This window comes from Siphateles boraxobius, unplaced genomic scaffold (genome assembly GCF_051911475.1).
Source record: "Siphateles boraxobius isolate OS27281-9 unplaced genomic scaffold, OSU_SipBor_1 66, whole genome shotgun sequence".
Taxonomy (NCBI): domain Eukaryota; kingdom Metazoa; phylum Chordata; class Actinopteri; order Cypriniformes; family Leuciscidae; genus Siphateles; species Siphateles boraxobius.
This window is the reverse complement of record NW_027509193.1, coordinates 24,936,415-24,955,563: the sequence shown is the minus strand read 5'-3', so window position 1 is coordinate 24,955,563 and position 19,149 is coordinate 24,936,415. Positions and strand designations below refer to the sequence as shown.

Genomic DNA, 19,149 nt, shown 5'->3' with positions numbered 1-19,149 from the left:
GTTGGGTTTGTGGTTTGTTATTTCTGAGTTCGTGGCATGTGATTGATTGATCTCACATGTTTTCACACATGGTAGATCAGAATAAACATTATTTCTGCATTGTATAAATGCTGTTATTTCCTATACACGTGTTGTTTTAGTTCTTTGTGTAGGACATTTTAAGTCTAGCCATGTCCAAGATCAGTCAAAACCTCAGTAGAGTCGATGAGATGCGGCGTTCTGTTAATCTTCATGATTTAAGCAATCAGCAGTTAAATGTTAGATATTACAGCTTTGTATTGTAGATGTGCCCATTATACACCCTAGAACCAGACTAGTAGAATCTGCCTAATTTATTTCAATCCTTGATGAACATGACGATGTGTAACTCTCCAACCACCCTTTACTCAGGCTGTGAACTGTGAAAATAACATGGTATGCAACCTTTAGGCATATTGCTGACTGAAATATTGCTTTAGTACCACATTAACAATACAGTAAAGTACAGTATAACATGTACATATAGTTCATCTGAAATAACTAAGGATTCTGGACAAGGGTGTGCATATATTGCGTCCTTTTGGCCACTTTACACTTTTACATCTTACCAAAATATCTTACTTGCTGTCTAGCCGTTGATCTCTGTAGTTTAGTATAAATAGAAGTGTCATTGTGTAGGTAGTGAATGTGAGTGTGGTAAGAGAGGTTTTACAGATTCAGACCCAGAGTAGGAAGTGGTTATGCTTGAAATGTTAGCATGGTCTCAGCTGAATCGCACTAATAGAGGACTGCATAGACACATTTAAACAAGAAATTAAATGTGCACTTATTTAAATCTGACCCTAAAATATTATTACTTTCGAGACAGATTCACTTCTAACCACCATTAACAGACAAAAGCTGTAAATAGTCCCACTGCCATCCGTTCACTGCTGTCTAACAGGTGTGTGTGTGTGTGTGAGAGAGAGAGGGGGGGGGGGGGTATCTGAAACCAGAGCATTTCAACACCTGCCATCTTTGCTTGAATTCATCACTACTTTCTGATGATCATGAACAAACACAAGATGAATGATCATATTTACAGTAATACTGCACCACTTTCCAAAGAGAGGCCTGAGACTACATTTGAATGTAAGTGATTCCTGTTGTTTTTCATTGGTGCATAAGTGACTAAAACTTAACTGTTACATTGTGTAACCCAGCATATCATATTAGGCAGCTACGTATTGTTTCATTATGAGTATCATTATTGTCAAGCTTTCATCATCTTATATTTTATGTTAATTAATCTGACTCATGTTTTATAATGCCAATATGAACATTATAAACAATATATCCATCCTAAATGCTCTTACATTGTCAAATCACTTTTATTTATATAGCGCTTTATACAATACAGGTTGTTTCAAAACAGCTTCACAGTAATAAACAGGAGAACAACAATGAAGCAAACTTCTTCAAATGAGACCAATTCAAAATCTGCTGTAAAGCAGCTCTACACTGTCAATAGTGTCATTATTCAACTCAAGTCAGTTCAGTGTTGGTTCAGTTCAGTTCAATGCGTAACCAATAATACAACGATTTCAATCCAGCAATAAAGCAGTTCTACATAAAACAGTGGTGTCATCATCCAGCTCAGTTTTGTTCTCATCCGATAGTGTCAATGCAGTCAGTGGATAGTATTGCTGAATATTAAGCAATGGAAAAGCGACAGCAGCAAAGAAGCCAAAGTCCATTAGGTGACAGAAATGGAGAGAGAAAAAACTGGGGGGCAGCTTTCTTCTGGCCGAACTGTTGATTTGTGTTCCATGTGTCTCTTTTCGATACATGTTTAATGTGTTTTCTGTAGGTAACAGATCAAGTATTAGTATCCGGGTTCTCCTGGCTGTTTTCCTCCTCTTGTTTCTGCTGTTTAATGGTGTGTTGTCATAACTGCGTGAGCCTCCACAAATGTTATATACACACAAACAAAACCCTGTGGTACATGCTTACTTTTACACTATACATTATTTTTATAGTATTACTGATTATTTTATTTTTTGTTTTTACAGTTTACAGCAGTGGAACAGATCAGTTAATGGGATGTGGGACAGAAACAAACTTCTCAAATCCAGATGGATGAAATCCACATTGTCTACTATTGCACTCATAATATTCTGTTTTCTTACTTCAGTGCAAATAAATGAACGATGAAAGACCAGAGGTGTCATGCTGATTGATCATTTGTCTCTGCAGTTTAAAGTCACAATGAAATCAAAATTGACGATTCTTACTTTTAATGGAATATTGCAGTATGTATTAAAAATGATCTATCTGTGCACGTCATTTGTTTAAATTTGTGTGCTCTTACAATCTTTAATCAGAAAAACTCCCCCTCCTCTTCGTAGCGACATCTCTTCTCCGATGACATATACTGGCGTGAGGCTGGGACAATCTTTTAGAACATTTCTATCTTTTGAACATTTGTACTTATTCGAGAAGCAGTTTCATTCATATATATATATATATGGTTAATGGTTAATGTTGCTTTATATATATATATATATATATATATATATATATAAATAAATTATGTAACCCAGTTTTATAATATATATGTGTTGGTGTCTAGGGAAGAAATGACTACAATTTATATTTTTTAATTACTTAAACGGACCATTTACACCTTCTAATAACATCCATCTCAGAGGATCCAAACATGACACCTTTTTATATTCCCCTTAAGAATCACTTGAGTGGAGACTTGAGTGGATTTTTATAATATATTGTGATTGCCCAGTCTTTATTATAGTAGGTACGTAGTATGTACAGGTAGAATTATTGTAAAATCATGTGTGAGAATTATATAAGTATATTGATGTTTTTTCAGCAATAGGCACTGTGGATTTTTAAAAATCTCATACAAAAATATTAAAATGCCATATTTAATTTGTTTATTTTACTCTTTCTTTAGAATATCTTCATTTATAAATGTAGGCTAGGTTGTAGTTTTCAAAACGGCTTTAATTTGTGGCAAATAAATATGGGAAATGTTATCAAAGTTTAAAATACAGTACAAAAACATACTTTTAAGGTAAAAGTGTTACAAAACACCCTAGTTTGCCAACTTCTACTGTACAGACTAGGCACAATGGAAGAGAATAAATTGGCAAACAATCTGGAACTTTCCTTTTCTGTCCATAATTATGCAATTTGAATTCCTGTTTGTGGTATTTTGTGAACCAATGTGAACGTCAATCACCATGTAACAATGTAATCAACAATGGTTCTTCTGTGCAGGAAACTAGTGTTTTCTTATCTTGCTAATGTTGCTATTCACAGCTAGCCGAATATTAGAACAACAACTTAACATTCAAATCCGAGAATAACAACCAGAGCTGTGCAGAGATCATTGTTATTACATTGTTGCTATAGATCGGCCTTTAAATACCATCATTGCAATCGTGTGTGTGTGTATGTGTGTTTGAGTAAGAGAGTTCCATATCACATAGACAATTGATAATAACTGTATGAATCAAATGTAAAAATGTTAGAGAATAAAACTACAGATAAATAAAAATTATAACCCAAATGGGTTTGTATATCCCAAACACCTAATAACCTTCTGACAGGAAATGACGACAGGAAATGATGAAAGCAGCTGAACCCCTCAAACACCAAGCCAAATCAGAGCAGTTTTCTATTTGAAAATCAGCAGTAGGCTCAAAATGCCTGAAAATATTTACATAAATACTTTTCAAAATCACAATTCAAGATCAACAGAGAAAGATCAAGTAAGTGCTTTTTTCCCCACCCTAATTTATATTTTATATAATCTGGGTAAGTTTGAAATTTGCCTAGAAAATCAGATGTGAATAAATATGTTTCAGCAATTACACAGAAATAATATATTGGTATTGTTTATATTGTTATGAACTTTACATTAAAAGTTTTATGTTATTTGATTGATTTTCTTTCTCTTCATGTTTAACACTCAACACCATTCACGTTTTAAATCTGAGAAGTCATAAAACTTTGTGGTGCTTTCAACTCCAGAATTCTTGTCCTTTTTACAAAAAGAATTCCAGAATAAAAAAAATTGTAATATAATTATAGTTGAATATATATATAGGCTATACACATTTTTTGTTGTTGTTCTTTCTAATGATGTGAGTAGAATAATGCTCTCCAATTATTTTCAAAAATGCCATTCGTTTGCTAAAATGCATTCTCAGCAAGCTTTGTGAAGGAGTTGTTTGCAAGGATGAATATTTTAATGGGCTCATGACATGACCCTGTGGGACCCCCTTTTGGGAATGAGAGTTGACCGTGTTTGGTTGGCCAAAATAATCTGCGATATGCCTGATGGAAAATGCTTTAGAGAACTATTGATTTGTTTATTTACTTATTTATTTCAAAGGCTATTCATTTTTCTACTTATATTGTATTAAAGAAAAGGAGTGTCAACGAAAAGAGAGATGGTGTCTGTACAGTAGTTCTTCTCTCTGTTCTCCTCTTCCTGTCTCTGCTGGCAAATGCAGCGTTGGCTTACTTGTGTGAGTATCCTCATGTGTCAGAGTACCAGTTGTGTTTTCACTGTGTATCAGTTTCTCAATTCTATTTTATGCTTCACAGATTACACCAATGACACAAATCAGTTAATGGGATGTGAGTCATTAACAAACAACTCAAACCTAGGTTTGTAAAAAACATTTTTTATTCCATTATTTATCAAAGTATTTCATATCTAATTCATTTATCATTCAAATTTATTGACCTTTTAAACATTTCTTCTATACACTAATACACAACCGCAGAAGTTAACAAGCCATCACTCCCTTGTACTTATAAAGGTATGTCATATTACCGCTATTCAACATATTTGGCATGTGTAAGGCTTTATTATCAATATGTGTGCTACTGTGTGTTTTCTCTGTGTATGTTCAAGTTAACAGCAAATTTTGTATATATGTTTATTGGATGTACATGTTTGTTTGTATGTTTCTTTAAATTGGACAATTATTAATTCTGCTGTTCAATGAGAAATTTTGCACATATAAATAAAAACAGAATAATCTGTCACTTCAGGTTTGCCAGAGAAGTGGGTCCAGGACAAGGACAGATTCTATATTTTCTCCAATAATACCATGGACTGGAACAGCAGCAGAGAACGCTGTCAGGATCTGGGTGGAGACCTGGTCATCATCAACAGCAGTGAGGAACAGGTAGAGAAATAGAATTGAAATAATTAGTGGTTTTGTTAAAGCTATGATTGCTTTTGAGTTTTTGATTCTTTTGATTGCTTTTTGATTGATTGAGTTTGATGGGCAATAAATAATCTACCTATAATTTTCTGCGATTCACGCTGAAAGAAGGAAGGAAGGAACTGAGTCATATCCACTGGCACCAAAATATTATAGAAACCTACAGTGGCGGTCTTAAAGGGGAAATGAAGCAGTCAGTCAAGTTTACATGATTTACAAGATGGATTTCCACTATAATCAAAAATTATATAAGAAACATGACAAATGTTAACATATAAAAGAAACACTGTTATATCTTTCGTGGCAAGGGCGCCGCCATTGTGCAGTATTATAACCGGTGACGTCACGGGGTGGGTTTGCTCTGTGCTGAGTTGAGATGGTGCTCGATGCAGAGCCAAATGGGAGGAGCTAGAGCTCGAGCTCCCCCTTTTCTGGAGCTCCAGCTTCACCTCGCTAAATTTAGTGGGCGGGGCTTCGCAGCAGCATCCAATGGGAGGAACTAGAGCTCTATTTTTTACAGTCTATGGCTCACCCTCGCTGAATCTAGTGGACAGAACATGACGTGCTATCAAGCCTGTTAATGTTAGTGCGAGTTTCACCCGTGATGAAAGGACAAGTTTGTTTTGATGCGCAAGATGCTGGCAAACATAATATTGTATTTTTCTCTAATATTTGTCATGATTATGATAAATTATAAAATTATTTATCGTTTCTGTGACAAACGCGTAAACACTTAATAAGAACATTGCTCCCACTATGTGTGCGTGTTTCTAAAAACTGTTGAAACTTTGTATATATGTATTATTTTCTCTTTATTAAGATGAACAGTTTCGTTGTTTTCCTCACTTTTAAAGCCGCTTTGGACAAAGGCGTCTGCTATATGATTATGTAAATTACTAGACTTAAAAGGCAAAATGTGAAAGCTTACTATCTGTGCACCCGTTTATTTTTTGTCCACCGCAGTAACGCGTGTTATTTGTGTGAATTAATCTAAATCATCTGATTAATTCATGAAATAAAAAATAATAAGACTAGGTTACCTAATCTGCCCTTTTTGTACGTAAATGTAAAAGCATAGGCTCCTCCAACAGGCCAGTTGTAATTTTTTTCTTTTTATATTGTAAATTAAAATGGAATATTGACTGTAATATTGGATAGACTCAACCTTCATGTGATAGGCTATGCATTAAAGGAGAACTCCGGGCAATTTTTAAGTTAATTTTGATCGTTAGACCTTTGGGAGTACTGACTATAGAAAAAAAAACGAACCGGATTGGTGCTTGCTACGCGGAGCTGCGACCGCGAATGCCCAGAGCTCCCACTCAGCTAAACGGCAGCTATGGGGGCATGGACATAAAGAGCGTTTTTGAGCCTCTTAACAGACACAAAATGCAATTAAAATGTCTGTCCAACATGAACAGGGACCCTACATGTGAACAAGATGCGTTTAGCAACTTAGCCATTGTTTCAACTCACCTAAATAGTCTTTTAGACGGCAAGCTGTAGTCTCGCGCTGCAGTCCCGTGCTGTAGCCGGAAAAGGTAAACAATGTCCAGGTGGGATGAGCGTTGATCATGTGCGACGAGTTATGATCAGAGTTGCTTACAAGTTAAGAAGAAATGGTTTGTGTTTGTGCCTTTCCGAATTGTGGCAACAGAATGCGAAAATATAAGAGCTTAAATTTTCATCGTCTTCCTTTTCATGACCTCGAGATTCTGCAGTTGTGGCTAGTTGTACTTCAACTTGATGTGCTAACTCCCGTAGAAGTACTACGCGCTAAAGATTACCGCATTTGCAGTGAACACTTTGACAAGGATGACTACACAACACAGCGGGGCCGTTTGAAGAAAAATGCCATTCCATGTACGAAGACGGGTGCAACCACTTTGGAGGTAATGTAAACTTTATTTATCCTTGCATTTGGGCACACACGGCATGAGGAGAGATGTGCATGAATGTTTTTGTAGTCTTATTTACAAAGCTTTAATTATTTCACTAGCTTCTTCGACTTGAATTGTAAATGTATTGTAATTGTATTCGCTGCAAATGCAGTAATCTTTAGAGCGTAGTACTTCTACGGGAGTTTGCACATCTAGTTGAAGTAAGCCTACAACTATAGGCACAACTGCAGAATCTCGAGGTCATGAAAAGGAAGACGATGAAAATTTAAGCTCTTATATTTTCGCATTTTGTTGCCACAATTCGGAAAGGCACAAACACGAACCATTTCTTCTTCACTTGTAAGTGTTGTGGTTTTCAATCTTTCTGAAAAATAACTTCGCAGAGATCTTTGATGCCAGAAATAATTAGACTTTATTTTCGAACGCCGTCCCGTTCCATAGAACGGCGCTCTAACGCTCTCTGGCCCTCTGGCCTTCCAGTGCGCTCCCGAGTATCTTTTGGTTCAGAGTTATATACATACATCTTCTTCCAAAGAAGGTAACACACCCTATAGATAGTTTTGGGTAAAGGTCTTTTACCATGTGACTTCTCAGAATAGAATTTTCTGCAGCAAACAACATTCCATTCAAGGTCTTTCACATACACAGAGGAAATCCAAAGTCACAGACAGAAGAAATAATTGTGTCCAAATATATAGCAAAATTACTTGTTTTCTAAATAATAAAATCTTCTACATTCCCTCCTCTGAGGCTTATTAAGCCTCACATTCACTATCTTTTTTCCAGAGTGTAGTTTCAAAATCCAGCTCCCTCAGTTATGCTACCTAGTGACCCAACTGAGTCACCCATTCTCCTTTCCAATTACTGGATTAAGCCAGCACACTCCGGAGGAGCACTCGAGCCAAACATCTTCTTCCATACATTTTATTTCTTTTAGTTGTTCTTTCTTTTTTGTTTAATGGAAAAAGTAAAAAACTCGAATTCTCCCTAATCAAAATTAAACCAAAGAATAAGACAGTGTTATAAGTGTGTGTATACATTTGGTTCAGCATTGCCTGTTATTGACACAGTTATGTAGAGTATATCAAACATAAAAGTCTCTTATACTATTGAAAGTTTTCTTGCGGTGTAGATATCCTCTAGGGTCTGGCTCATCAATCATCTTCTTCATCCTCAATTCCTCATTTAATGGGATCAACATCCAGGGTTTGTAAATATCAATTTGGTTGCCCTCTCAAATTAGTTTTCATTATCTTTTTTCCGCATTTCCATTCGTTTAATCGTGGTTTTCCAACTAGTGATCTTAATATACAAAGTATACAACAGAATAATAACCCACTTTTAATATTGCATCTCCAAAAACATCTCTAATTGAGAAAACCTTAATTTTCCAAACTTTTCATTAAGTTTTCCTTAACTTCTGCTCTTAAGTTTTTCTTGACTCAATCGCTAAATTTTCCTCCCTGCACAATATTATTTAGTAAAAGTGCAACACTGATCACCAAACATAAGTCAGTTTACTTTTTTTTTCACATAATTGTTTTTCTCCTAATGCAGACAAAGCATTATAATAAATATCTGCTTATTATAGTAGTCTAATTGATTTATTATGCATTTTTGTTCTACTTGATCCATATGACTATTAATTCAGAATATGGCTGGGTAAACATAACTCTCTCGTTTTTATCACTTCTTATGAGAGAATATCATTTCTTAAATTCGAAGAATCCATCTTTTAGTCAGTCAATTTTAGTGAACAGAACACTTTACACTTATCTAATAAATTGCAATACATTTCACTTACTGTCTATTTTATTACCAAATTTAAACAATAAATACCATTTTGACCTTTTTAATCTCGCATGTTGCTTCCTATTCTCATTGTAGCTCCTCAGTTCAAGACTAAACTGAATACATTTTCTTCTTTTCTACTAATTTCTAAATAAACTATCATGAATAAACTAATTATGTGTCATGTAATCACTCTAACTAAGAAAGCTTCAGAGCAATGTTACATTTATCTCATAAAAGTCATTCAATAAACTCATTAGACAATTAGAAAAATAACTCTAGAAAATAACTTTTTGCACTTTCTTACATATTCCTTATATGTACATTTCTTTTTCTTTATATCTAACAATCCAAAAGTTTTTCTATCAACCTTTTAAACCATTAGCATTATAACTTAATCATTATTAAAACTTCCTTGTGTTCGTATGCAACTTATTTTTAATCTTCAATACTTCTGTTTAGTTGACATATAATCTGACCTTATTTCTGATAGACTTCCAATCTAAGGATTACTTCTCTGTCAGAGATTTAATTTCTGTTCCTGCCCTCCTCTGCTGATTTCTTTGCTTTTACCCATCTATATCATGTCCACATGGTATACTGATATATGGCCTATTTTTGTCGCTGTTCTTTTCTTAACTTTGTTTTTGCAACAAATTTCACAAAACTTTGCAAAAATGCCTTTTAATTTAAAATGCCTATAATTTTATATTCATTTTAATTTTTAATTCCTTTCCTTACTCCCCCCTTTGCGCACTGGTTTAAAACCATTGCGCATCTGGACTGAGAATATTCAAAAGTATTCATTGGTTCAACAATCTGTCCTTCATGTGAATGCCAAACACTATTTTTTGACGCCCCTCTGGTGCCATTTAGATTGTTCATAAGGGCTTGTTTGTTACTGAATTTCAATAACTTCCTCTAAGTCTATAAACTTTCTATCCTTTCTATCAAGCACTACTTGATATCATTTTAATTAATCAATTGCATTTTGAATCAAATTGTATTCTTATCAATTAAAATTAAAATTTAATATTTGTTAATAGTTGCTTTAATTTCAACTGTAGCCTTAAATTAATTAAGTATACCCTTGTATTGACAAGTTACATCTGAGTACCCCTTAAAATTTATTTTAAAAGTTTTTTTTTTAGTTCTAAAATTTTCCTTCATGAATTGTCTTAATTCCCATTATGCTATATCAATTTCTTAAATTAATTGTTAACATTATTTTAGTTTCTTTTCTTTTTTTTCATTATCATTGTTTTCTATGTTGCTTTAATATATTTTTACTTTCAATCATTTTTGTTATGGTGGGGTTATTATTAAGTTGCTACTGAATCTATTCAAGGGCTGAACATTCATTCATAGGAAAGTTGGTTGATGTTGACTATTGTCTGAGCTTGTACTCATCTCTGTTGATTCTCTCTTTTGTTTGCACAGTTCCTCTCATTACTGTGTTTCTGGTCAAGTTTGTCTTTTCTTCCATTCATGATTTGATCACTCTGTTAACCTTGTCATCAATCATTACATCTTTCACCAGGGTGTCTCCAGTGAGTCGTTCGTTGCAATGGACTCTTTCTCTCAGTGTCAGCATGTCCTTGATCCCTCAGTTCAGTTGGGGGGGGTTGCTGAAGTCAGTTGGTTTATTTTAAGTTGAGAGGCATGGACTCAAATGTCACACTGTTGATCACTTCTTCTGAAATTACAAAGCATAGTTACTGGTTCTTTTTGTTAGACTTGTTCCAGAATCCTTCCTGGAATTGAGCTGCTGCTATCTGTAAATTAAAGCTTAATTATTTTTGTTAGTGAAAACAACACGTGATTTCAATCATCTGCTCATCTGTCCCATTGTCCTTCTCGATGTTACCTGTAGAAAGGTCATGTGGGCTGAGTGGTGTTCTTTCTGCTTTCATTAACAGCAGTGCTTTAATCCATATATTCTCATTTGTTTTTCATAAATTTGACTTTTCATCATTATTTGCAACTTTTTGCATTTTTCTCACAATAAATTTCAATGTACTCTTATAATTAGTCAATTCAACTCAGTTATCTCTTTGTCTTGAGTTCCACTATAAGCACATTATTTATTAGGCATCTTGGACAATACTCAACCCACTTTGACAAAAGTTACAAGACAATATTTCATACTTTTGACAAAGATCAGCTCCATCATGATATGCTGAAAAGAAAGGCAGATATGTTATGCGCTGCGCAAATGTGGCACTGTTTTTTCTATTTTTAGTTTTCTCTTTTCATTCTTTGATTTTTCATATTGTTACTTCAGTTCCTGACCAGGAAATTTAACCAAATCCATCCATGGTCATTATTTTACTGGGCAGATTTTGCCCTGTGGGCCCACATGTTAAATTTTAAATACAGCTGTATTGGCAAAATAATTGATTTGCCTTAGATGTTTCTTCAAACATCATCTCTCACTCATTCACACTCAGTGTCTCTCTCACACACACACTGGCCAGCATACATTCTTGCAGGTTGTGCTCTAAATGTGGCATCCTATAATTTTAGCCAAGGGTTGATCAGGTCAACACAGCTATGTGAAACACTACTGTGAAGTGTCAATGATCATAAGGTTTAGTTTAACACCGTTGTTATAATCCTTTTTTTCTTTTTACAAATTCTAATAGACTAAGTATTTTAGAATAATAAGCCTGCCAATTGTAATTTTTCAAATACATTTTGTCATTTGTTTTTCTGATTTTTCCTATTCTTTTTTTGTTTTTTTTTTTCATGAGCTGCTTTATGAAATAAATTGGAGATCTCTGCATAATCTTGGATCCATGGCCAACAACATTTCCATCTCATTATCCCAGTTCTGACAGCATTTTTTTTTTGCGATTTCATAATTTTGGACTTTTGGAGTAATTTTTTCTCCAATCTATCTCTAAAAAATTATCAAAACAAAATGGAGTGACCAGTATCATAGTTTAGCAAACACTAATAATAATTCTTTGACATTTTGCGTCTATCTTTTTCTTTTCTACAGATAAATTTTTCTCATGCTTTTAGCCCTATAATTGTTTCATATAATAGCCCTCACTATACCAAATCCAACCTCAGTTTGAACTATTTGGTGAGTTGAGCACCCACTTGTCTCTTTCAGTGTATTCTCTTTCTTTTTTATATGGCTGGACTTGAACCTACTGGAAAAGCAGAGAGGGTTAGTTTAGCAGAGAATATAAAGAATTGCTTATGAGACCAGTGAATAATCAGAATGAATTAAGTTAATATAATAATTAAATTTGAAGCAGTCTCTAGAGGGATCATTGAAGTTGCCACACCTGTGTTGCCCGTAAGGGAAGGGTTTCAGTCAGTTCTTCTGTTTTTAGATTATCAGTCTGTTAAAGCTTCATGGCTGTCGCTCTGCATGTGTCGTCAGCCTAGCTGTCACTCAAGGCTTGGTGTAAACAGGAATATAGGCTCTGTTGTTTCTCTGCCCCTTCTCAGTTTGGGCTTTGATAGATTTTGCCACAGCTTTGCATCTCAGGATTTTCCTCTTGTCCTCAGGAAAAAGTCTCCAGTGAAATAGTGAAAGTTTCACCTTTTCCAGCATTAAATCAGTCTTTCTCCATGCTGAGTTTTCCAGAAAGTGGTCATCTTCAGAAGGGGAGCTGAAAGCCCCTCACCCTCTCTTCTTCTTCTCTCTGCAGTCGCCTTTGACCTTTCACCTCTTCCATTCGACACTGAAGCCATCTGAAACTTGAACACTCAGAGAGCTGCATAGATCAAATTAGTCTTTATAAATATTTGTTCCTGAGATATTAGCTCTTTATCTAAATTCCAATTTTAACCATCTTTTTCTAGTTCTTTTATACTATATAATAATCACTGGTTGACAACAGCAGTTCTCCCATTCTGTTTTTAGTAAAGCAAGTTCTTCGTTGCATGGAAAAAGCAAGCTATTTCTTCATTGCAATATGAGCAATAATCTAACTTTTGATTTTCTGAGTATAATACAATTAAATAATTTCCCTATCATAAAATCAGCCTTCAATCTTTCTCCTATATTTGCATGCTGTGCTCAAAATAATCTAACATGGTGAATCAACTTTTCCTCACCCATTTCCAACAATTCACATTTACTACAATTCTAAGATTGCTGTAAATTATTTATGACTGTTGAAACTTTGTCACTCAATCTTGTTCACTTTTAGCACACTGCAAAAGTTATTTTTTCCTTAGCACAAACTTAATTTTCTACAATAGAATCATTTTTCTCTCACTTTGTCTTCAGGGATAATGAGATACAAATTTTAGACGTCTTCAGATATAAGATAGAATATATTAAGCACGTGCATTTTTATTTATTTATCCATTAATATATATCAGTCCATTTATTAATATATATTTTATACTTTAACTTATTTATACTACAATAATCTGCAAGACTAATATCTTGAAACAATTGTTTTCTTTTACTATTTCCTTTACTTTTAATACTCATTTATACATTACTTGTCTCTGAAGCACATTCACACATTCCTTGTCACCTATTTTTAACAACAGTCACAGTCAAGCAGACACACAGGACAGGATCCTACATACACACACAGAGCTATATTCTACTCACAGTGTTTCTCACTGTTTTTACAAACAATACTTCACTGAATAACTTTAAACTATCACAGACCTCTGCGATTCAATTTAGCTTACCCGAGCAGTCCATTGTCATTCCTATAACAATGCGGTAACCATAAGCTAAACTTATCTGTGCGCATGCTATCTTATTATCCTTAATAAGAAACACAGATAAAATACCTCATAACCTTATGAGTATCGTTATGCCTTAACGAGCAGAAAATTATCACAGTCCTCTGCGATTCACTTTAGCTTCCCTGAGCAGGCCATCGTTATACCTATAACAATGCGGTAACCAGAAGCTAAACTTATCTGTGCGCATGCTATCTTATTAACCTTAATAAGAAACACAGATAAAACTGATAACCTTACCAGTATACTCATTATCCTTAATGAGCAGAAAATGATTAACCTTAATCATTAACATTTACCATTATCCTTAACAGTAAATATAAAAAAACAACTGATTAACCTTAACCAGTACACTTGTTAAACTTAACAAGCAAACATCTCAAATCCTTACATACGTATGACAAAACCTTTAGCGGCACATCAGCAGTACCAATATTCATACAACCTGCATCAGATTATATAAACACTGGCAAACACTAACGGGAGCTCCGCCACGCTATAACACAGTACTTGACATCATCAACAAACAATAGACACTTATTTCTAGAATCAAAGATCCTCTTTTCAATTTTTTAGTTCTTTAAACTTGGAGAAGCATTTTAAAGGGTCTTACCACTCTGGCTCACTGGTGACAACACATACTTTTTCAAAAGCAAAAATTTGCTCACCTCAAAGTACAGTGGCCACTGTTGTCTGTGTCGGTCACCAGTGTTGCCTTTCGTGGTTCCTTCAGCCTCAACCCAAGTCCTGCCGGGGTCGCCAAATGTTGTGGTTTTCAATCTTTCTGAAAAATAACTTCGCAGAGATCTTTGATGCCAGAAATAATTAGACTTTATTTTCGAACGCCGTCCCGTTCCATAGAACGGCGCTCTAACGCTCTCTGGCCCTCTGGCCTTCCAGTGCGCTCCCGAGTATCTTTTGGTTCAGAGTTATATACATACATCTTCTTCCAAAGAAGGTAACACACCCTATAGATAGTTTTGGGTAAAGGTCTTTTACCATGTGACTTCTCAGAATAGAATTTTCTGCAGCAAACAACATTCCATTCAAGGTCTTTCACATACACAGAGGAAATCCAAAGTCACAGACAGAAGAAATAATTGTGTCCAAATATATAGCAAAATTACTTGTTTTCTAAATAATAAAATCTTCTACATAAGCAACTCTGATCATAACTCGTCGCACATGATCAACGCTCCTCCCACCTGGACATTGTTTACCTTTTCCGGCTACAGCATGGGACTGCAGCGCGAGACTACAGCTTGCCGTCTAAAAGACTATTTAGGTGAGTTGAAACAATGGCTAAGTTGCTAAACGCATCTTGTTCACATGTAGGGTCCCTGTTCATGTTGGACAGACATTTTAATTGCATTTTGTGTCTGTTAAGAGGCTCAAAAACGCTCTTTATGTCGATGCCCCCATAGCTGCCGTTTTAGCTGGGTGGGAGCTCTGGGCATTCGCGGTCGCAGCTCCGCGTCGCAAGCACCAATCCGGTTCTTTTTTTTTTCTATAGTCAGTACTCACAAAGGTCTAACAATCAAGATTAACTTAAAAATTGCCCGGAGTTCTCCTTTAAGCTATTTTAATCAAATGGAAACAAGCAGTCCAGTACTTTAAAACCAGCCATGTGACTTCCCACACTAGAGGAAAAACAAGATAAAAAAAAGGGCTCTGAGATTAGTGAGGCATCCACTCCACATTTTAATGGTATAATAAGATGAAATAATAAATTTTATGAATATAACATTGAAGTACACACTTCACATAACATTGTAATATTTTACAAAACTCAATCAATATTTATTTACATAGTACTCCCACTGGTAGATTCAAGTTCAAGTTGATTTTATTTATACAGCACATTTTATAACAGCCACTGACTGACCTAAGTGCTTTACAGAACTACAAAATTAAAAAAATTAAAAGAGAATAATACCTGCATAACAGCAGCACAGCACAGAAAAGTGCAGCAAAGCTAATAGCAGCCTTAAACAGGAGTAGCAAAAACATTATCGAACTTAAAATATAAAATAAGAAAACAGAAATCGCTTGATCTCACAAGATTCACAAGTGAGGGTTGTGTAAACAAGACACACAGATTTTTCTTCTGTCTCGTACTTCCAGCAAGAAAACTTCCATGTCCTCTTCTCTTTGAAAAATGAATAGGAAGGGAGCCCAAATTTCTTCTTCATATGCTTCACCCTTATAACGCATGGAGTTTAAAAACAAGTCCCGCATTGTGATAGCCAACAGAACAAAGCATCATCCATCTTCATCCTTAAGATCTTTCTATAGATATATCTATAACGAATGAAACTCGTTGACTAACAGAGTATTTATTTTGTTCATTTGTGTTAAATAAAAATCGAGCTGGCGCTGAAATATGTTGCTTTTGAAATCATGCTGAGTGCTCGTAGTCGATGCTGCTGCGCAAAAGTTAACCTGCGCCTGCGCGGCCCCGCCCACTCCAGTGAGGTGAAGCTGGAGCTCCAACTCCTCCCATTTGGCTCTGCATTGAGTACCACTTGGCTGAGTTCAGTAAAATACAGTGAAAGATGCATGTAAGCTGGTCGAACCAGCAAACAACTAACGTTAGGTACAGTCATTGTTAGCTAACAGCTGTAAGCATGAACTAGCTAACGCTAACTTAGTTTTTAGCTAGTGAACTTTATTAGTACCAGACAAAAAGACGACGTCTAACGTTAACAAACTGCACATGGAAACATTGTTCGCGATATCTGCCATCATATTCCTCTCTCTTATCAACACCATGGTTGCAATACATGGTCAAGATCAGCGTCTTGACAGCAGATGGATCGTGCTATCATGGCGTAATAATCTGTTTGGTTGTAATTTACTTACCTGAATGAAATGAAATCGAATTTATGTGTGGAATCATTCATTAAAGTCCCTATTCTCTCTGCAACGCGCGCACACACAGAGAGTGCATTGCCGCTCACACTCGGCCATCAAATCTAGTCCCGCGCCGCACTCTTTTGCATTGGGAGTGCACATCTCAAGATCAAGGGCCCGGCCCGAGGATAGTGACGGGAAATATCGGCCCGCAAGTTCGGGCTCGGCCAGAGAATAAGCTCTAGTTCCTTAGCGACTGACGTATCGATCTCGCCGAATCAGGTACTCAAGATGGCGACAAGTTTTAGAATTGAGTGACGTCAGTGAGGAAACGTTGGTGACATCATCTGATATTCATGTATACTGTCTTTGTTGTCTCTACATTCATTTGTAGATTAGCTGTGAAATTATTACATTATAAAATATATAAACTAATATAAACCTATACAAATGTTTGTTTGTAGAATGTTTGAAAAGTCAATCAAATCAAATAAAAAAAAAATGCCAATGCCAAAAAAAAAGTGCAATGCCAATTGCAACCTCCCTCACTCATACAAAGTCAATTATTCATCTTGGCAATATTTGCTATATATGTGTTGCTGTTTGTGATATTTTGCTAAGTAGGCTATATGACTGTTTGTGGGGGTTTACCATAACTACCTGTCTTGCTGGTTATATTGATATTAATTTGATCTTAAAAAAAGAATAAACCGTGCTGGTTTTCCTGGCATTTTGGCAAAGACAGGTGTTATCTGAAACCGTATTCTCTGTTGTGTTCCATCATGACTATTAGTTTGTGTAGTGCTACACTTTGTGTGTTCTCTCCTTTCCATCTTCATTTTGGAGTAAAGAAATGTATGCAGGGTTTAAAGGGGAAGGTTTTTTTCTCCTCTCCAACCTTTACTTCCCCGTAGATTAGCTTTCAGTCGGTACATTTTTTTCGTTCTCTTTTAAAGAAGGTATGGGGGGGCCCCATACCTACCTTCGCTTTGGGCCCCCAATTTGCTAAATCCGCCACTGAACCTAAGGGTGGGTATCTTTTGACTTGAGACAGCAACCACTCTGAACGAGAAGGTGCATAGGTTAAAAACCATGCAAAACACTTTATTAACCGCATGAAACACTCGGTTGCTAATTATAGACATACTTACCTGGGTTGCACTGTACATGCTAAATGTCATATTTGTATTGTACATACTAAGTCATATTTCAGCCATATGTCTTTTCTTAGGAATTTCTTGCTCAGCAAACAGTCAGTTCTAATGCATTGGTGCTCCACTGGATTGGTCTGACTGACCGCCAGACTGAGGGGACGTGGCTATGGGTGGACAACACCCCCTTAAACAGCAACCTCTCGTAAGTACTGTTTTATTTCGAAATCTGATGTGCTTTAAATGGCATCGGTTTGATGGTACAAGTTATTTAAAGGTCATATGGATTTTTGACATTTTTACACTCTTATTTTGTCCTGTCAGATGGTGGATCTTCCCTCCTGACGATCATGATACACAAGATCCCTTGGGGGAAGACTGTGCTGTATTAAATGGACATTTAAGAGGAGAAAAATGGGGAGATATTTCTTGCTTGAAAAAGGAAAGAAGCATTTGTGAGATACCATGTTCTTGATCAATACTAAAGCGTCTTTCATGACTTTCAATACCCCTGTTCATGTATATTCTATAGCCTATAGATTACACTGTAGAATCTAACTCTTTATAAATACATTTGCATTCTTTTTGTTGTTATTGTTATATGCACTGGCCAATTGTACATATGTCATTGTCTTTAAAATATTATGCACTTTCTTTACAGCATGAATTAATAAATGAATGAATATAAAACATGAGTAAATATGTTCAATGGAAATAGCACTAATGTGCTTATGTGTGTATGCCAAATATATAATTGTAATATTTTTAAAGCCTCTATTTAACATCTTTTCTAGAGGCCCGTCTACAGTTCTAAGATGTTTAGTGCGCCAAATAACACAACTTGGGCAAATATCTTACTACATGTCTTTTGCCCCCTGGTGGATTAACCAATGCTCTTCAAGTACAAGGACTCGCAATATATACAGTAGTGGCCAAACGGGATGTCCAGAGGGGATATTTGCACAATGTTTCCTTTTAATGACACTTCAGGTTCGACTAAATCAAAATATGAGGAGTTTGTTATATTTGGAAAAAGAAAACACTAAACTTAGCTTTAGTATTAAAATGACAACATTTGTCAAGAAAGGCAAACTCCAGCATTTAATTAAATATGGGTTTCATTGTATCACACACAAAAAAAGCATTGAAAAACAAAGATCACAGGAAATAAAGCCTAAATTGACTGCAATGAAATCAGTTATTAATATTTAGTTTATTCTCCCTTGTTTTTGATTACAGCAGCCATTCTCCTGGGCTGCTGTAAATTTTCTCACTAAATTTTGCTCATGTGTCATACTTAAAGGGATAGTTCACCAAAAATGAAAATTCTGTCTTTAATGATACACCCTCATGCCTCATGTAAGACATTCGTTGTTCTTCGGAACACAAATAAAGATCTTTTTTATGACAGTCCCTCCATTGACAGCTACGCAACTACCGCTTTCACTCTTCAAAAGGGTCATTAAGATATCGTAAAACTAATCCATATAAATTGAGCAGTTT

General features: G+C 35.4%; 1 protein-coding gene across 1 annotated transcript; it reads left to right on the top strand.

Annotated features, from left to right (window-relative positions):
* Positions 1-3,316: 3,316 nt before the first annotated feature.
* On the top strand, positions 3,317-18,336 carry LOC143722072 (C-type lectin domain family 4 member E-like). The gene is made up of 7 exons (XM_077213212.1): positions 3,317-3,752; positions 4,412-4,514; positions 4,594-4,656; positions 4,776-4,811; positions 5,047-5,183; positions 17,727-17,851; positions 17,971-18,336. Exons 1-7 carry the CDS (start codon positions 3,687-3,689, stop codon positions 18,119-18,121), a joined length of 681 nt encoding a protein of 226 aa, XP_077069327.1. The 5' UTR covers positions 3,317-3,686; the 3' UTR covers positions 18,122-18,336.
* Positions 18,337-19,149: the final 813 nt, after the last annotated feature.

Excerpts from the sequence above, each read along its gene's own strand:
- LOC143722072 (XM_077213212.1), top strand. The coding sequence starts at position 3,687 with ATGCCTGAAAATATTTACATAAATACTTTTCAAAATCACAATTCAAGA. Across the intron at positions 4,515-4,593 it reads TGCAGCGTTGGCTTACTTGT|ATTACACCAATGACACAAAT; the intron begins GTGAGTATCCTC and ends TATGCTTCACAG. Across the intron at positions 17,852-17,970 it reads CCCTTAAACAGCAACCTCTC|ATGGTGGATCTTCCCTCCTG; the intron begins GTAAGTACTGTT and ends TTGTCCTGTCAG.